General features: G+C 37.6%; 1 protein-coding gene across 1 annotated transcript; it reads left to right on the forward strand.

Moving 5' to 3' along the window:
* The first annotated feature begins 517 nt into the window (after positions 1-517).
* LOC134655896 (uncharacterized) lies at positions 518-19,873 on the forward strand. Its single transcript, XM_063511396.1, has 3 exons — positions 518-1,608; positions 2,311-2,491; positions 19,747-19,873. The coding sequence occupies exons 1-3, from the start codon at positions 753-755 to the stop codon at positions 19,871-19,873; spliced, it is 1,164 nt and encodes a 387-aa protein (XP_063367466.1). The 5' UTR covers positions 518-752.
* Positions 19,874-20,353: the final 480 nt, after the last annotated feature.

Consider the following 20,353-nt stretch of genomic DNA (forward strand, 5'->3'; position numbering starts at 1 on the left):
GCCAGCGATATGCGCTGGGAGAGGTAAGCGCCAGCCCTATGGTCTCCCGAGGCGTCGACCAGCCGTGTCGACAGGTCCCCCATGAAAGTTTTCATGTCCGCCGACCAAGGACCCATTGTTTCTACTGCAAGCGTCGCAAACTCAGAATAATCGTGCAGTAAAGATGAGTATTTGCGGCGCTTGAGTAGTTGGGCCTGGTCGGCAGCAGCGCCAGCCTGTGCCCGGGTAGCCTGGATGTGGGACTGCGCAAAGGTGTCTACGCATGTAGCGTCCCACACCAAAGGCCTACCCAGTCTCCACGGCACCAGTGTGGCTCCGTCCGGTCGCTTGCCATCGTCTCTCGCCATGCCTGAGGGTTCTAAAGTAGCAGGCACAGAAACGGTAGCAAGCGACATATAAACGGCCGGCGCTTTTGATGCAAAGAGAGGCCATGTCGACCTAGCTAGTCCACGTCCTTGCCGCAAGCACAGGTGTGGGCGGAGCATATTTTGGCTCCAACACGCAGGCTGTGGGTAGATCTGATATTTGTGATATACGCATGTGGGTAAGTAAATAAAGTACGAGTTAGTCTCAGCCCGAACTTGGTGTTTGATTTACATCCTTAACATGGCGCAGCCGAAATAAAAGAATCAACATAGAATTTTTTTTAAGTAATTTGTGTTTTACGGTTCACGTAGTTAGCTGTGTGTATACGTGCTGTAGAAGATACGATTTCGTGACAATTTGTGAAAATACTCGTGTGAACTTTCATCATGGACTCGATTTTGCCACCACCGCCGCCATTTTCGTTCGTTAATAGTTTAGAAAATGTTACGACGGGAAATTTATCAAAAGAGTGGGAAAAATGGAAGAACGCATTTCTCATTTATTATGAAGCGTGTGAGCTGTCGAAGAAAGACAAGAAAGTGCAATTAAGCATCCTTTTACATATCATCGGCGAGCAGTGCCGAGAAGTGTACGAGCAATTTGATAAATCGTCGATAACGACATCAACGGAATTATTGGCTAAGTTTGACTCATTTTTCCTGCCTCAAAAGAATCTAACTATTGAACGGCACAGATTTTTTACTCGCGATCAAAAGGAAGGCGAGTCTATCGAACAATACTCGTTCGAGTTAAAAAAATTGGCGAGTTCGTGTGAATTTAAAGACCTAGTGGAGACGTTAATTCGGGACAGACTTATTTGTGGAATAAAGGACCAGGCGATTCGGGAAAGACTACTACGGGAACCAGAGTTAACTTTGAAAAAATCATTAGATATTTGTAATGTTGCGCAAATTTCGAAGGTACAGGCCGGAGCCATAAAAAAAGAATCTGTGGAGCATCATGCCTATGCGGTACAACGAGATTATTTTGGGCATCACGGAGTAGTGCGGGAAACGGTTTGTGAAGACAGTAGTGATGTAAATCGCGTAATGTGGGTATCTCGGCGAGGAGCGCCCGCGCATCGAGGAGCAACGCGCGGGTGGCCCCGCGGTCGTAAGCAGCTATCGCGTCCTCGTGCGTTCCCCGCTCACCCACCCGCGCCCGCGCCCGCGCCCGCGCCAGTGCAGCGCTGGGATCCACCGATGCAACGAAATCAGCTGACGCACAAACACGGTCGTGGTAGTGAGCGTAGTGCATGGTGTTCAATGTGTGGTTATGAACATGGGAACTCTAGATGTCCTGCTGCAGGAAAGAGGTGTTTGAACTGCAACCGATTTGATCACTTTTCCCGGATGTGCACAATTTACGAAATTCAAGCGGATGACTCAACCGATCAGGTACGAGTAATATATTATCTTTCTGATTCTCAAAATGATTGGTCCGTCGATTTGACGATTAATGATTGTAAGTTGAAGTTTAAATTGGACACTGGGGCCGACGTGAATATTATCCCGCGTACATGTTTGCGAGATTTAGGCATAGCTGAGCGAGAGTTAGGAATGTCTTTAGTCCGATTAAAGGGTTATTCTGGTACGGGCATAAAAGTTGTAGGCCAGTGTAATTTAAAAGTGCAGCATAAAGATAGTAGCTATATTCTAGATTTTATAATAGCCGATGTAGATTCGCCACCTGTTTTAGGTCGTGACTCTTGTCGCGAGTTAAATTTAGTAAAATTAGTATTGGAGGTGAAAAGTGATGAGGAATGTAATTTAAATAATAGTATTTTTACACAGTACAGTGACGTTTTTGAGGGGGTAGGTTGCATGCCAGGGCATTATAAAATTGAGCTCAACGAAAACGTCAGGCCAGTGGTGCATGCACCTAGAAAGCTCCCAGTAGCCTTGAAAGATTCGGTAAAGTGTAAATTAGATGAAATGATTAAAGACGGAATTATTGCAAAGGTTGAGGGCCCGACAGACTGGGTCAACAGCATGACAGTCGCTAGAAAGGCCAACGGGGACATTAGGATTTGCTTGGATCCACGTGATTTAAATTTAGCAATCAAGCGCGAGCATTTTAAACTGCCTACTTTGGACGAAATTACAGCTAACCTAGGTGGATCCAAGTATTTCAGTACTTTGGATGCCAAACAGGGTTTCTGGCAACTAAAATTACATGCTGATAGTACAGACCTTTGTACATTTAATACCAGTTTCGGTAGATATAAATTCTTGCGTCTTCCTTTCGGAATTTCATCTGCATCGGAAGTGTTTCATAAAAAAATGTATGAGCACTTCGACGACATTCCAGGTGTATGTTTATTTGTTGACGATTTACTTATTTACGGCAGCACTAAGGAGGAACACGACCGTAGATTGAAAATGGTATTGGACAGATGCAGAGAAATAAATCTAAAACTGAATTTAAACAAATGTAAAATTGGATTATCCGAAATTAAATATTTAGGTCACAAGATCACTCCTCGCGGCATTTACCCTGACGATGCGCACACGTCCGCGATAAGAAATATGCCACGTCCATTGAACGTAAAGGACTTAGAACGTTTTCTAGGTATGGTTAATTATGTTGGTAATTTTATACCTAACTTATCAGATAGGAATCATGCTTTGAGACAGCTTCTTAAGAAAGAAGTAGAATGGCACTGGAATAATGAGCACGAAAAGTCATTCAATAGTCTTAAAGAATGCTTGACAAGTGTTCCTATCTTACAATATTACAGTTTGGACACCCCCGTCGTGATATCAGTAGATGCTTGTAAAAACGGTCTAGGATGTTGCCTTATGCAAAATAACTTGCCCGTGTGTTACGCGTCACGTGCTATGACTAAAGCTGAGCAATCGTATGCTCAAATTGAAAAAGAGCTTTTGGCTTGCGTGTACGCATGCGAAAAGTTTTATACGTACATATACGGTCGAAGCGATATTACTATAGAGACGGACCACAAACCACTTGTCAGTATTATTAGCAAACCAATAGCATCGGCTCCGGCACGTCTACAGAGAATGCTATTGCGTTTGCAACCGTATACTTTTAAATTAATGTACAAGCCGGGTAAATATTTGTTTATAGCCGATACGCTGTCGCGCGCTGTTGAGCCGTCCAGTGCGCCGATAATAGAACCGCGCGATTACCTAGATGCCCGAGCGCAGGTTTGTGCTGTGGCAGTTAGTAACCCGCTTGTAGACACACATTTTATGCATATTCAGAAGTTAACACAAGAGGATACGGAATTACAATTGTTGGCAAAGTATATAAAAAATGGGTGGCCAAATAACAAACAAGAAGTATGTAATGAAGTTAGGCCCTACTGGGGATATCGGGATGAATTAACTGAGGCTTACGGTATGCTATGGAAGGGTGATAGAATAATTATTCCCTCCGACATGCGTAGTGAATTGTTAAGGCGGGTGCACATTGGTCACCTTGGTCTCGAAAAATGTAAATTGAGAATTCGTGAAATAATGTTTTGGCCAAATATAAATTCACAGTTAGAAGACTTAATCAATAATTGCCAACCCTGTTTATTATTTAAAAATGAAAATAGAAAGGAAACACTTATTTCGCATGAGGTTCCTAGCAGAGCATGGTCCAAAATCGGTGCCGACATTTTTCACTGGAATGATAAAAAGTATCTAATAGTCGTTGACTACTACAGCAAGTATGTAGAAGTTGTAGAATTAAAGTCGTTGACATCTGACAATGTAATTCAGCATATGAAGATGATTTTCAGCCGTCAAGGTATTCCAGATATAGTTATGTCTGATAATGGCCCTGAATTCAGTTCCCAAAACTTTAAGTTATTTGCTCAATCATGGAAATTTCAGCATGTCACTTCTTCGCCCCATTACGCCCAGTCAAATGGCCAAGTGGAGCGAACTATACAAACGGTTAAGAAAATTTTCAAGAAAACGCAGGTTGAGGGTACAGAGTTTAGGTTAGGTTTGCTGGAATACTTGAATACCCCTATAAGTAGTACAATCGCTTCTCCTTCTGAATTACTTAATAGCCGCAAATTGAGATGTATAGTTCCTTGCCCACCGAAACTTCTTAAACCAAAAATTCCAAAGCATGTTAGATCCGAGCTTCAACTACGGCAAAGTAAGCAAAAAGACTATTATGATAAAGGTGCTCGCGATCTAACTCCTCTTGTGCCAGGTCAGAAAGTAAAAGTTAGGGTAAACAAAAAGTGGGTCAACGGTATTGTGCAATCGATTCGTGGAATACGATCGTATGCCATACAAATAATAGGTGGAGGCATTTTAATAAGAAACAGACGTCACCTAATATGTGATTCTGATAATCGTTCGGATTCCGAATCTGAAAGCCCTGTGTGCCTCCTGCCTTATGACGACTTAGACATTCCAACTGATAACGCCGCGATGACGTCACTCTCGAATGCTTCACTTATGCAGCGGTCGGACAACTGCACTGCAAGCGATTCTCGCCCGGTCCCAGCGTCTAATGATAATAATGCAAACAATAATCTGTATATTACTCGTTCCGGCAGGACGGTCATTCCACCTGATCGATGGGGCTACTAAACGTGCAGAGTGATGACACTGATGACTCATCAAGTCGTGGTAAAACGAAATGTATTAATATTTAAAAACATTATATATTTATAGGTATACAAAAAAAAAAAAAACACCTGTATAAAAATGTCACTAAGATGTATAATGTGCAATGCCTATGGCTTATGTTTTTATCTCACGTTAAAAATGTTACCCGTAAATGGAAATATCTGTTATCATAATAAATCCATGATAAGTTGTAATTCGTAATAATAATAATAGGTAATTATTATAAATTTTATGCATACAAGTGTTTAAATTAATAGGTAATATTAAAATATGATAATGCATGTTAATTATAAATTATTGTGTAATTCAATGAAAATAAAACATAAGGTAGGTCTACCTATAAATAAAACAAGGTATTAATTACATTGCAGTAATAAGTAGATACTTAAATGTATATTGTTAAATAAATAAAAAATAGAAATACTACCTACCGACCTACCTATATGTACTCGTACCTACTTACAGTTAAAATGTCAATTCAAATAAAATTATTTTTGTATAAGAATTTATTTCAAATGCAGTTATAGATTTAAATCAACATTAATCATTATATTGTTTAAAATACATTGAATATAAATTCTACTTTTGATTATAAAAAATAGTAATAATTCGATGTTTTCAGTTATGTATTTTTTTTACATTCATATCTTTCTTTATTGTTTGTAAAGAATAGATGTTGAAAATGCATGTGTAAGGTGTAAAAATAGCTAATAATGGCTAATTTATTGTACTTTGTCAAGCTACATTTTTTACTTTTTTTTTTGTTTGTTTAGAAAAGGATAATGTAGTAGCTTAATTTAATTGTAAACAATTATTATAAAAAGGAGGTTGTGGGTAGATCTGATATTTGTGATATACGCATGTGGGTAAGTAAATAAAGTACGAGTTAGTCTCAGCCCGAACTTGGTGTTTGATTTACATCCTTAACACAGGCAAACTGATATTCTCAACGTGTTTTTATCTAAAACAGTACCAATATTGCGTGACGGTAAGGCGTTCAGCCAGTGACCCGATTCGTAAGTAGAGACAGCTAATAGGCGGGCGCGATCTGAATCGTCCGAACTATTTTCTATGAGCGACGCGTGAGTAGCTTTAAGGCCGGGGGTATCCCAGGCTCTCTGGACATGTTTAGTGGCCGGGACAGTCGCCCCAGGGCACGTGTCGCACCAAGCGGTCTCAGCCTCCGCCAAGCTCGCTATCTCAGCGCCGGAAATCTGAGGGAGATTTAAGATTTTACCGACGAGGGACAGAGTTAAGTTATATTTAATTTCCAGATTTCATATTATCTTTGAACCATTTGCCTGCCTAATTATTTCTCCTGTCCACGCTCCTTATACCTACGACTTCCACCGAAGATTTATTTATTTTACTATTCGCTGACAATTTTTTCCCGCTAGTTTCGCACAAAGTTTTGGCAATTCGCCATAACTTTTACGGAATCTGTACAAAGATAACAGCAAGCTCCCAATAAAAAAAGACGTAACTTTATCTGTAACATAAAAAGACTTAAGCAATTTGTCAATTTGACTCGATCTCACAGCTGTTGACCAGTTTTCGCTTCGTGCTTTGCCGAGCGTAATTTCATTTCAGCAATTTTCAGTGAAACTACTGTTTGTTGTATAATAAATTGTAATTTATGTTTTAATTGGCAGCGAAGCGGAGCTGAGATTGTTTGTGTTGTCCGGTGGATTCGGAATGAGACTGATTTCGCTGACAGAATTGTTTACGGATGAAACACCGATGAAGTGTCAGTCAACTGTCGGCAAAAAATTATATGCGAAAAAACTATAGGCTACGTACTCTTAATGAACAAATTCTCGTGTTTTGTTTTATGGCACTTATACATACATGTTTCTATAAAATAACATGGTTTATTCATACTGACCTCAATATGACATCTGCTAACAGATGTCATATTGAGGTCAAAATTCTAGTTTTGCAGACATCCCAAACATTGTCAAAGTGCGAGAGTTATTGAAGTGCCGAGTTCAAAGGGTGGAGGTGAAAGCGAGATGTGGGTTACTGATTACGATGTGGCGCGATAGAAAAACGCGTAGCCAACATGCCAATCGCCTACGCTCCGTAGCCATCGAAACGCAACTGTCACTGTTGCACTAATTTAGGAGAGTGATAGAGAGACAAAGCGTTTCGTTGTCGAAGCGATAGCGATTGTCAACTTGGCTAGGTCGTCTGTACCCCTACTCCCTAGTGTAAATTTCATTTGAACAATTTGGAAGGTTGGGTCCGTGATTTAAAGTTTAGATGGAACAATCCAGAGAGAAATGAGAATAGGGCCCGTTGTGTAGAATTTCGAAACATAGTGACGCTTCACTTTAAAATACGCTATAGAGTGTAGAACATGTGAAAAGTTATTCTAGAACGATAAGTAATTATATTCATATTTATTTCTGGATAATTAACAATGTAGTACATCTCGCTCGCTTGCCAATGTACGCGAATTTAGAGCCGCCATAAAAGAAAAAATCACCAACTGTCACGATGACACTTCATATATTTTGCGCGCGCCGTAACGCATCTGTCGCATAGTTATTAAAAATTAAGTTTTATCGAGTAATTACTAGTTTTTCCCATGCAGTTATACCTAAAAGGTCTATATACAGTGCAATGTGTACATGGAAAATGAAATTTGCAAATATCGCAACGTAAGTACCACGGACTGTGGTAAGTACATTGTACAGCCTTGTACATCTTTACGGACAGCATTTGTCAGCTAGTAAACAAAAGTAGTTTTCATTTTCTAAATTCTTGCAGCTAGAAGGTGCTAAGAGTGCTCCCGTGGGGAAACTTGGACTTCTGATACAAGTCATGTACTTAACCTCACTTTATTATAGAGTACCTATACAAAGTTTTTATACATTCTCGTGTGACGAGTTTGTCTATGTCCGTGGGACATTGTTCGAGGTGTTGGCTTAAAGATATTTACATACTTAACCTCACTTTATTATAGAGTACCTATACAAAGTTTTTATACATTCTCGTGTGACGAGCTTGTCTATGTCCGTGGGACATTGTTGGAGGTGTTGACTTAAAGATATTCACATATCGCGTAGCGACATTTTGTGCTTCGTTCTATAGAGAACATAGACTTAGGTCCGTGGGACATTGTTTGAAATGTTGGCTTGAAAATATCCACATGTTGCGTGGCAACATTGTGCTTTGTTCGTGGAACGAAGGTCAGATCTTTTTCAACTCACTTTGACTATAATATAATGCTTATTGCATAGCAAGGAGCCCTTCGTCCGTGGGACGAGCACGAGTATCACTATTCAATAATAAAATGGATTAAATGTGAAGAAACACCTCATCCGTGGGATGATAATTTGTGAATGGGAAAAGTTTTTTATTTCAATAATATAAATACGTACATACAAAACTTAAGAACTAAAACCTGTTCTGAGCCATGCCGGGTCCAAAGGCCCCAATCACACTTGCAGCGTTACATTTGTGAATTGTCTTGTATTACCTAATAATTTCTTATAATGACATTAGCACTTGAAATTCAGTGCATGAATTTCGTCACACTCATGGATGTGATCCTGTATCATTTACAAGCATATTCTGATATAGATGATATTCTGTCATTAGCAAGCCCGCTAGCGGCATTAAACAAATTGTATGCTAATTAAGCATCTACTTACTGTTTACAAATAATAACAATATTCTGGATGCTGTTGGAATAATGCCTCTGGATTAATGTATATGCTAAGCATTTATAATATATGCTGAACCCTTTTAAGGCTTAAGAATGGCCTACCATTTTTATTATTTCTTTGCTAATCAAAACTTCTGTAACCTGCACTAATACAATAAAATAAATAAGTGCCGTGGCAGTGTACAGCACACACATACTAGTGTACAAAAGAATGCTATTTAACAGCCTTTATAAGGACTAGATCCAAACCACTGCCTTATTGTGAAGGTCATATCCTGGGGTTAATGGCTTATACTTTTTTCACTCTTACAAGTTTACTATAGCTTGAGCGTGTTTCATAATAATATATCATATTGTGTGAATATGGATAACTTGTTCCCTTTTCAGGCAGTTTGGTAAATTGCCATACAAGTTTACTAAAAAATTCTAATATCATAACATCATAACATAACCCTTCAAGGGCTACTAATTTATTTTAGCCAAAATGTCACAATTATAGTGTGAACAAAATTATGAAATGTCCCCGGATAGCTCAGTCAGTTGAGCATGGGAATTTTAAGTTCTTGAAGCCCAATTGCCTTCGGTGAAAATGTTCAAAAGATATATAAAGATATTATATACTGAATTAAGTGAGTTTATTATTACTTTCAAATGTAAGATAATGAGAAGTATGTTGTATAAAATACAAGACTGTAGGTGAACAAGGATACAATACCGAAACTATACCTACATATGAAATCTTAATCAGTCAGCCATTGGATGGATATTTAATATCAATTAAATTATAGCCCAACGCTTCAAACTCATTTATTTATCAAACTTTCAGACCTTTATAAGCCAGTGGTAACATTTATTTATTTTTTGGAACCCTTTTACAAAATGATAGGGTTCAGTTTAGCACAAATTCATGCCCATTAAATGGCAGACTTGAATACATTTGTGATAAGAAAGAGAAATGGTTAGGTTGGTATGTAATATAATATAAGTAGGTAGGTAGGTAGATAATTAGTTAGGTTTATAGGTAAGTATGTAATAGCTATATTACATTTCCCAACTTTTGAACAGTAGTGTAGTAACAAATCTCTATAGCAGAATCCTTGACTTTTTAAAACAGTAACGGGCTTAGCCAAATTAAGCCCAAAACATAAAATGAAGATAATATAATTACTTACGTATTTATTTATATTTGTGTTAGAATGTTTGATACCTCTTGGTACTGTAAATTTACTTTGAACGGTTGGGGGGCTAATGATAATGGGTCAGGTCCATCGGAGACAATTATCAATAGTAGAGCTGAAATGAAAGAAGGATTGGATTCCGAAAGTAAAATTATGCTTTATGCCCATTTTATGCCATAATGAGCAATAGATATTTTTCTTTTATCTCTAATGATCTAATTAATCAATTATAAATGTATAAATAATCAGTAGTGAATTGAAACAATTTCAAAAGTATAATAAAATGTACAACAGATCATTTTGTTGCATTTATATGCTTTTCTTTATACTCTCTGTACGAATATGATCAGAAAGATCCAACAGAAAGTGGATAGATAGTTACACCTCTCAGCAGTCTTACGACTGTTCAAGCTGATCTATGAAGATATTTTTGGGCACTTAACAGAGCATTATAGACAAACTGTCGATCCATAATAACTCATGACTATGTTATATAAATAGTCATTTTCTGTTTTTCTTAGTACATATTTAGAATTCTCGAGGTGTATGCATATGTACAACATACGAAGTACGAACATATGTCACTTACAAGTGATTTGCGGTTTTTATTATGGGATAATACACGAAACGTCACAGACCGATCCACATACATATGTGTGGTTTTATAATTCACACAGTCCCTAAATAAATGTTTTACATTATTTTACCTAATTACATGTTGTTTTGGTTTAAACTGCTTATTTTGTTAGATTCTGTAGTGGTGAGAAATACTAGAACAAATAATTGAAAGAATGTTACCCAACAGGATCATCTTTTTATATAAGTACCTCTAGATATTTATAATAAGTACTTAAATAAAATATTCCCTATGCCCATGTCCAGCAGTGGACGTCCTCTGGCTGATAGGATGATGATGATGAGGAAATAAATTATTAAAATATAATACAAAGTGAAACTTGTTGTAGCTAGGAAAGCAATTTATCGTATTTTAAGTGTAGGCTATATAATTGGTAATACCCCGTTTAGCATAATTAGCAAGTAAGCAAGTGAATACTTACTTAGCTTAGTTAAGTACTTAACAATATTTTAAATAAGGGTACTTAATCCCTTCTAACGTAAACTATCTGGTGTTAAGTCACCATGTAGTAACAAATTTACTATATTTAGTTTAAACAGCTCCAAACATGTCTCAAGATTCTCCAAACGGGGAAAGAAGAGTTTATTCGGATTAGAATATGGACATGCAATCAATTACGCTTAATTGCATGCATGAGAAGCAATGCGAGTATATTTAAGGGTGTATGACACGAATAATAAATCAACTTGAGAATTTGAAACTAAGATTACAGGGTTAGTTACTTCATGTTTCAACAAATAGCTAGTACATTTATTTTTATGTTTACTTAGAATAGCAAAACTCTTTGAAGACCTTAGCTAAGAAAAATTAATAGTGTCAAGATTTTACTTACTGGGTGATGCCCAGAACCTATGACTATTGACACAATTTTAATAAAATGAAATTATGTATTTATTGGAATAAACGAATACAATATAAGAGAAAAATATGGCATCATAATGTCTTAAAACCTTGTCTTACGTATCTTAGACAAGTAACAAGAAAGTACAAGGTATTTTAGTAGCCATTCACATGTCTTCTTTCTTTTATGGAGGCTTTCTATTTATATATCATACATTACTTAGATGCTATTTAGTACTAAAAGAGGGGGTAATAATATTTCTATATTTTCTTTACATATGACAATTATCATGTCTCACATTGGATAAGGTAAAGATCATAAGAGCAGGTCTCACCAGTGAATTTAATGTTTTAATATAATGGAGGGATGCTTCAGATAACTAGTCTGCTACTTTTGTTAGATACTTATTTATTAGATATATTTACATGTTCAGAATTTTGTATACAGTAAATCTTTGATTCTCAAAGTATTTACCTATTAAAATAGCAGACTCTAATTTTATTGTTGATAATTCCCATGTCATAGGAAGGAGAATTTTTATTTTAACATTGATCTACTTTAAGATGTCTCATAGCAACTTATGTTTAGTTTACCTTTGATGATATATAGAGATAGGTATCCATTATAGATATATAGATATATAGATATATATGTATATTCTTACCAAAAAGACAAGTGCTTGTTTTTGGGTAGATTTTTGAGATATTTGGTTTTTACAAATTATTTAATTCTCTTCTCTAAACATCTACATTGTTAATTATCCAGAAATAAATACGAATATAATTATAGGATTAAACGAACTTACCTGAAGTGAAGTTCAATCCTGATTATATGAAGTATTTATTTCTGGATAAGGGATATCCCCACCCTCCTCGAGTAACCATGGATCCATGGTTACTTCCCAATTAGTGTATGAATACTCTAAACTATATGAAGTGTCATCGTGACAGTTGGTGATTTTTTCTTTTATGGCGGCTCTAAATTCGCGTACATTGGCAAGCGAGCGAGATGTACTACATTGTTAATTATCCAGAAATAATTACTTCATATAATCAGGATTGAACTTCACTTCAGGTAAGTTCGTTTAATCCTATAATTATAATAGGTAATTTTACAAAAAAATCTGAAACAATAATAGCAAAAATTTAAATAAAACAAGCTACTGCGCGCGACTTCGTCTGCGTGGGATGTTTAAGATGAAGATTATTGATATATTTCCTTCCTCAGATCTCAAACTATTTCCATACCAAATTTCATCTGAAGCGGTTAAAGCTTGAAGAGGTAATATTAGACTTACTTACTATCACATTTACAATATTAATTAGTAGGAATTGAATGAATAAAAGTTTATTCACAAGAACATGTGGTACAGGGGAATATTATTGAAAATTCTTATATGTGCAGTATGCACTTTTCTGTCTCATTTTTTCCAAGGATTTTATCTAATGATGCAAGCCTGAAAACAATGCATAAATAATATGCAAGACTAGGTACTTAGTAACTCTATTACAGAAGATTGAAACAGAGTTTAACAAGTCTTTGGCGAACACTCTATTATGTATATTATTGTATTGAAACATTCCAATATCCAAGGAGCCGAAAATCATAACGAAACATGTACAGCATCAATAGAACCTCGAGCGAACAATATTTAATTAAAGGCAACCTCGCCAGCTCGGGGCGAGAATGGTTTTGTATCAGTCGTTATTGCACACTTTTGGGCATTAACTGTGTTCAATTTGTGGCAACACTGAGCTTTCGCTCGTCGTTTATGGTCCTAAATTAATATTAAATATAGTTTATTGTATAGGTAAGTGGTTATTAATATATTTATAGTTTCGTATGGTAGGTACACTGGTACAGTAAGTGGTGGTAAATACTAGGGCTCGCGGTCGTGTCCGTGTTTCGTGTACACGTGTTCGGTACCCGTTTCCGAACTACACGTACACGGTTTTCTGACCCGTTCTACACGTGTAGTCGGGTACCCGTGTAATTAAGATCCGTGTATCCGTGTACCCGTGTACCCGTGTACACGGTGAACGGAACATAAATACACGCGGGCCTAACCCGTCTTGGCGTGTAGCGGAGATTGAAGTAATGTATATAGCTTTAAATAAAACAAAGATTCAGGATCAGGAGCTCCAATTGGAATCGAATCCGATCAGTTTTATCGGATTTTCAATGTTATTGATATGTATTATACTAATTTGATTAATTTTGTATTGCCTTTGTCATCATTTAAGATATGGGGATATTCATAAATTACGTCATTTCAAATTAGAGGGGGGGGGGGGGTCTGGACATGGGATGATGTAGAATGGCCCACCCTCGCGCTACAAAGGAAAATATGACATATCCGTTCGTGGTAGTTTCAGTAAGCATAACTAGCTTCTTTTGTATTAGATTATCATTTAGGTTTACTTTCATTATCAAAAAACTACAATGAAGAAAACGAGCTATCAATGAAATCAACGGATACTAAGATACCTATTGTTAATTTTAATATTATTTAGAGTAAAGCTAAAAATATGAATTATTGAAACAAAGTGTACTTGCCTACCTATTAGACATTACCAATCAATCCGATAAAACTGCAAAGTAATCGAATTTTCCAATTCAATCGTATGTCTTCAAGCACGAATCTCCCCAACACGAGAGTGAAGGGTCGAACCCGCGGGTAAATAAGATCCGTGTATACGGGTACCCGTGTACACGGGTACACGAAATACACGGGTACACGGGTAAACGTTTCCGAATCCGGGCGGGTTCGTGTAGTTCGGGTTCTTAATACCGCCGGGCTTAAGAACACGGGTACCCGTGTCAGCGTGTAACACGTGTATCGGGAGCTCTAGTAAATACCTTTGGCGCGTTGTTTCATCCGTTACTATTGATGCTGACTGTACATAATACGAAAAATCTAAGAATTATTTATTTCAAACACCTGCAAAAAGTAAATTTAAGCGTGTATGTCTACAAAAAAAATACGGTTTAACGTTATTACTCACCGTCATTTGTTTTGTACTAATCTTATCAATTCAAATGAAGACGGAGTCAAGCCAATGAATGAATAGCATGTGGCAACTATCGTTAAAACTATCTTTATGATAAATAAAAGTCAAATTTTGAGGATAATAGATAGCAAGGTTGTTGGCCGGGGTTGGTTGATGAAGGGGCATGACTGTGGTTATACCTACATCAAATTGTGAAAAAAAAAACCAAAATATTTTCTACGATATATCGTTCGTATGGAGAATTTAGCGGTAATCCACTATCATCTTAAAGGTGGTTACCTACTATAAAGCATTACTGTAAATGTCTATAAAACAAATGTGGAGGTACAGTAAATGTGGTTGTAAAGTTACGGGTCATTAAAATAATCTAGTCCTTGTACAGAAAATTCATTACACTGAAATAACCCCCGCCTAAAGGATGACACACGTTAGACCGGGCCGTGTCCGGGCCGGATCTTCCGGCGCTCACTTTTCTATTACAGATGTTCTATTACAAAGGTGATCACGTGATGCTTTCCATAGAAAACCAAGCTCCGGAAGCTCCGGCCCGGACACGGCCCGGTCTAACGTAAGTCATCCTTAATGCGTGTTATATTAAACCGTAACTCAGCAAAATGAAGCATATTTTTGGAAGATAATATTCACCCCATTATTCGTTATTTATGTGGAGTGACTTTATCGCTATACGGCAACAGCTGAAAACGAAAGCCTTGTTAATATATTTGCTCTATAAAATTGCGAAATAAAATTTTGGTAAATATGATTTTATCTTGGCAACTAAGCTACCTGGCAAGTATTCACTGCCTACTTAAAAGAGAAGTAACTTTTATTTTTACTTAAATATACAATTCGAGTAAAAAAAGCTATTTATAAGCAGTGTTCCCAGTTTTCCATTATACAAAAAAAAACCTAACCAAGTACATAGGTACTACTTTTTTCTGCGTTTTTCCAGAGATAAGACCTAGCTAGATCAATTTATCGCCCCCGAAAACCCCCATATACCAAATTTCCGTGTTTTAACCGTGGTACCACGGCTTTTGTACCACAGGGGACCACGGGTAATTTCTTTTCCCCGTAGACTCACTGCATCAAAATGGGACTACGGGTAATTGAAAATAACTGTCTTTTACCCGTGGACCACCGTTATATTTGGAAGGTTATATAGGTAGGCTTCGCGGGGCTCCTATTTCTGAGCGGTTTGCCCTTCGGGCATCTGAAGCTACCTAACGAACCTAACCTACCTACTCGTACCTACCTACCTACGCTTAAATTGAAGTGGGTCTATGGGGAAATAAATTATCTGAGGAGTGACCCGTGGGCCCACGGAAAGTTTCGTATTCAAAAAGATAACTTAAAACTGGAGCAGTGGGTCTACGGGGAAAAAAATTACCCGTGGTCCCCCTGTGGTACAAAAGCTGTGGTACCACGGTTAAAACACCCAAATTTCATCGAAATCGTTAGAGCCGTTTCCGAGATCCCCGAAAAAAAATAATATATATATGTATATATATATATATATATATATATAAATAAATAAATATGCAAGAATTGCTCGTTTAAATGTATTAGATAGATAGATAGGTAGTCTACATATACTAGAAACAAGTATAATAAGTAAATACTTTTTTAGGTATTCGAACTTTGAACATCCTAACATATCCGAACTTGTTTTGATATTGATTACTTACTTACTCGTAGGACAACTTGCACGCACTTGAACTTTGGTTTTATTGAGCTGAGCTGCCCTGAAAGTATTTAGATAAGGTCAAATGAATATTAAGCCAAGATTAGGTTTTTAAACTGCGAGTATAATATAGTACTTTTACCAATAAAAATCTGTATTCTGTAGTGCTGCTCCAAAGCAGGTGAGAAAATCAAATGTCCTTTACCAATACTTTAAGGTATCCCGTCACCATGACTCAAGCCGTCTCAAATGGGAAAAGTTGGTAAATAATTGTGCTGAGCTCCTGGATTTTATTCCCGATGGCCTTGCGTTTGCTACGCGCCGAGATGTTTGATGGACTAGACGTGACCTCCAGATCCGTTATAACAGCCCGACTTCACTTTATGAAGCACTGCACACTGGCTTCTGCCCGCAGAAGTAGGTGTAAGTATTTCTTTGTCTAGTTACTTACGCTGCGTCTTACGTAAGCGAACAACTCGCGAACGCGAAGCGATGCAGCGCGGCGGGCCCACGGCGTTCGCGTTCGCAACGAGATCGCCCACGTAGGACACTTTTATAGGTATCAAAGTATTGATTTACCCCGCGCCGCATCGCTTCGCTTCGCGTTCGCGTATTGTTTACCTACGTAGAGTACGCTGTGCTACTAAAGCCGGGGACCTCAAATACTGGTTCTGTGATTTGCCCGTGCTCGGTACGTATTCGGAATGACACCCCTGAACAGAATCTGTCGGAGGCACGTCCGCAGTTAAATTAGTTCGCATTCAAGCCCTTAACCTGTACCGAATTTCGACCAATTTGGGTATTTCAAATTTAACGTTTTAGTACTTATGTATTATAAAATTAAAAGCAGGGCCAGGTAATTAAATCACGTTATCTACTTCGGCGTAAGATTCGGCATTATGCATCCGGGGTCGTTAGAAAACTTCCGTTCTTGGTAAGATATTTTTTGTTATCGGAAAAAAAAAGTTCAGGTGTTTTAATGGGAAAAGTTGGTTGATAATGGCGCTGTCTGAAGCACGTTCCACATTAAAATACTTAAATCGCATTAATTATCCTTTAACCGCCTACACCTCAAATGTAAGACAAATGCAATTGCCAAATAAAAGATTTAAAATAGGATAGACCTTTTTTAATCCTCTGGGACGTCTGCACCCCTAGCACATGATTGGCGCGACAGTATCTAGCGAGATACTGTCGCGCCAATCATGTGCTAGCCCGGCTGGGTAGCTAGAGGTGCACAGTATAGAAACATTTTAAGTTAAACAAAAAATGAAATGAAAAAAAATGGGCGGCTGCGGTGGATGGAAAGATGGGCGAGAAGTTACATTCTATCCTACACTATTAAATGAGCAATATGCTGTTAGTACCTCTCGTAAAATTTAGGAGGCAAAGATGTAAAAATTGATCCAGCTAATTTTGGGGTTGACCCTCACCTCAGAAATTGACTGTCATAAGATTTCTAAGTCGTATTTTACTAAGAATGCACTTCAATTTGCATTCCGGTTTCGGCCTGTCCGACGTATCTGGGTCAAACTTCTGGCTGAATCAATTGTTTCCGCGCTGAAAGTAACGTCTGACTCCGACTCGACATCTCGGCTCTTCAATTTGTAGTTTCCAATTGGAAAAAGTGGACGACGACGACGACGATAAAGAAACGACGAGAGACGTTAGAACAAAGAAGTCGATGCGATTTTCGTTTTGCAAACTGGTTGTATATTGAACTCTGTTGCTGATAGCCGTTACAATCCCTGACGGGGATGCCTAAAGTCTGAAAGTCGAGATATTAAAGGTAAAATTCCATTTCTGACCGCAGCTGCACTACTGGTACTGAACGCGTCGCTGTTACTGTCAATTTCCATAGTAAAATGAACAGTAGTGCAGCTGCGGTTGGAAATGGACTGTCACCTTAAATTGAATACAGTTACCACCTATTGTTTACAGTTTTTTGGACGCTAGGAAACATTAGGTTTGTTCATTCTAGATCGGTGCGTGTAAGCTCGACATATACTTAGGTCAACGTGGAGAAGAGAAGACCGTCTCTCAGGTAAAACAGTCTACAAGCGTTTTCGTCGCTTCGAACTCTTGCGTTTGTACAGTCGACGTCAAAATTATGTTAACACTTTTGCACCTTACTCCCTTGCAATAAGGCTAAAATTTTAAACATATCTTTGACGTTTACTGTACCTACATAAACTCCACTAATAGAAAGCCGGTAGAGTAGAAGGAGCGAAGCTCTTCCTTTTTGTGTCTGAGCGAAGTACGTTTAAAAATACGAGGTTTAGCTCTTATGATAGTCTTCCCAACCAAAAGTTTTCTATATCAAAGAAAGCACCTTTCCCAAAGCATTTTTTATAGTGAACAATTAATCCTTTGACGCTTTGGAATCTCTGGACTGGAACGGAGCTTAGTTTTATACTTTCATCGACAAGTACAATACCTACTTACATTATTTAATGACGATAAACTATTTATAATGCAAGGCTTGATATCAAAATTTGTAGCACGAACACAACTTTAACCGTAAAAGCCCTGGAACCGTTACATCGATTACCTTGTTACGTCGGGATCCGCTCTCATATGTAAATTGATACAATTAACACGCAAATCGGGTTCCTCGCGTATCTAACTTTACTCATAAGGTTTTCATACGTGTCTTTATAAGGAAAACGCAGTGTTACCTATTATCTTATTATGGTTTCGTTGTAGCTTTGTTCAGACAGTATTTTCATCTCAAAATGTCTAATTTATTACGCTTACTAATCTAGCTTTCAATTTGGTTTAAAGTATATGGAGACTTTCAATCTTAGAAGGAAAACCTATTTGGATTTTTTTTTCAATACTGCTATAATAGATATGCTTAAGGGCTCATTTAGACGGCGCGCGAACTCGTATACGATTTTAGTTACATTGCGGACCATTGAGGTTACCTGCATCAATTCAGCCGACCGATCAAATAACGCAATGTAATTAATGAAACTTACATGCGAGTTCTCGCTGTTTAAATGAGCCCTAAGGCGTTAAACTCGTACATGTACTATGTAAATATCAAGTTATTATCATTCTTAAACTGTAAGTTATTTTTTCTGAAGATATAAGAAAAATATGCGCAGCCATTCTTTTAAATCGCTGCCTTAATATTTTTAGTAAGCACGTCAGAATGTGGGACAACGATCATATTTCATGGCCGTCGGCACAACATGTTCCTTCTCCCCTTATTTTACAAAACTTATAATATGTTACACCTCGATCAATAGACACCTGTCATGTATATTTCCACAATGGAGAAGCAATATCTAAAATCATATTTCTCTGAAATATTGTGGGAAATGTCGACACTTCCTTTGAAAACTGAACACGGGAAGTACCCAATTTTCATATTTTCCAATGTTACATGTTTAAGCTTTCCTCGGACTCGGAGAAAAATAATCCTAGACCTATTATTATATTGTCAACTGCGTTTTAAAAGGATTATGGACATCATGATGGCAAAACTCTTGGGTTTGAGCCATATTTTCTTTATTGTAAGTACTTATAATGGTTAGACAGACGTGTCAACATTAGCCGGCGATACTTACCTAGGTACTCTGCAGTACACTTTCGAAATAGCATCAGCGACTCGGTTAACTTGCTGTGAGGTTGATCAGTGACAACAGGTACAGCAGCCGAAAGGTTGTTACTCGATTAGCGCCACCCAGGGGACACGTGCAGGGTGTTGGTGGCAATTCCTGCGGACGTGAGTAACATCATCCCCCTAGCCTGCAGTCTATTAATCACATCATCTACGACTGCCCCAAGAGGAAATATACCGGAGGTTCCCTGGACCTGCTCTGCCCTGATGTGAACGCAGCCCAATGGGTGAAGAAACTAGATGTTAAACTATAGTACCTATTCAATAAGCAATTAATTATTAAGCGACCAGTTTGTAGCCATACGATTAAATAAAAACTCTGCAGTATACCTAGGAACTATTTTCATAAGTAAATTAGAATTATCTAATTTTCCATTAAAAACAACATACAGAGTGCCCCCAAAAATACGTTGACTATGAATTTTTAAGAATATTTTTCTTACTTAGACGTTTTATTACAAAAACGTCCTCCTAATGGCATAAAACATCTAAGCACTCAAAAAGTACATTGTTATGCAAGCTTCCAATAGCGTGCTTAAAACTTTCTAACAATATCCCCTTCAAATAAAACTTTCAAATCTAATCTAAGGGCAAAAACTTAATAACCGTATTTAACAAAGACAATGCAAAAAGGACCTTTATTCCGCAAAAACAAATTACTAATTCGCTTCACAGATAAGAAGTACGATGCAAGTTCCCAAACTTTGCCCGAAGCCCCAAAATAGATCGCCTCG

The sequence above is a fragment of the Cydia amplana genome, chromosome 2, assembly GCF_948474715.1.
Source record: "Cydia amplana chromosome 2, ilCydAmpl1.1, whole genome shotgun sequence".
Taxonomy (NCBI): domain Eukaryota; kingdom Metazoa; phylum Arthropoda; class Insecta; order Lepidoptera; family Tortricidae; genus Cydia; species Cydia amplana.

Coding starts and splice junctions, on each gene's coding strand:
- LOC134655896 (XM_063511396.1), top strand. CDS start 753: ATGGACTCGATTTTGCCACCACCGCCGCCATTTTCGTTCGTTAATAGT. Junction 1,609..2,310: donor GCACAAACACGGTCGTGGTA/GTGAGCGTAGTG, acceptor AAATGATTAAAG/ACGGAATTATTGCAAAGGTT. Junction 2,492..19,746: donor GCTAACCTAGGTGGATCCAA/GTATTTCAGTAC, acceptor TCATCCCCCTAG/CCTGCAGTCTATTAATCACA.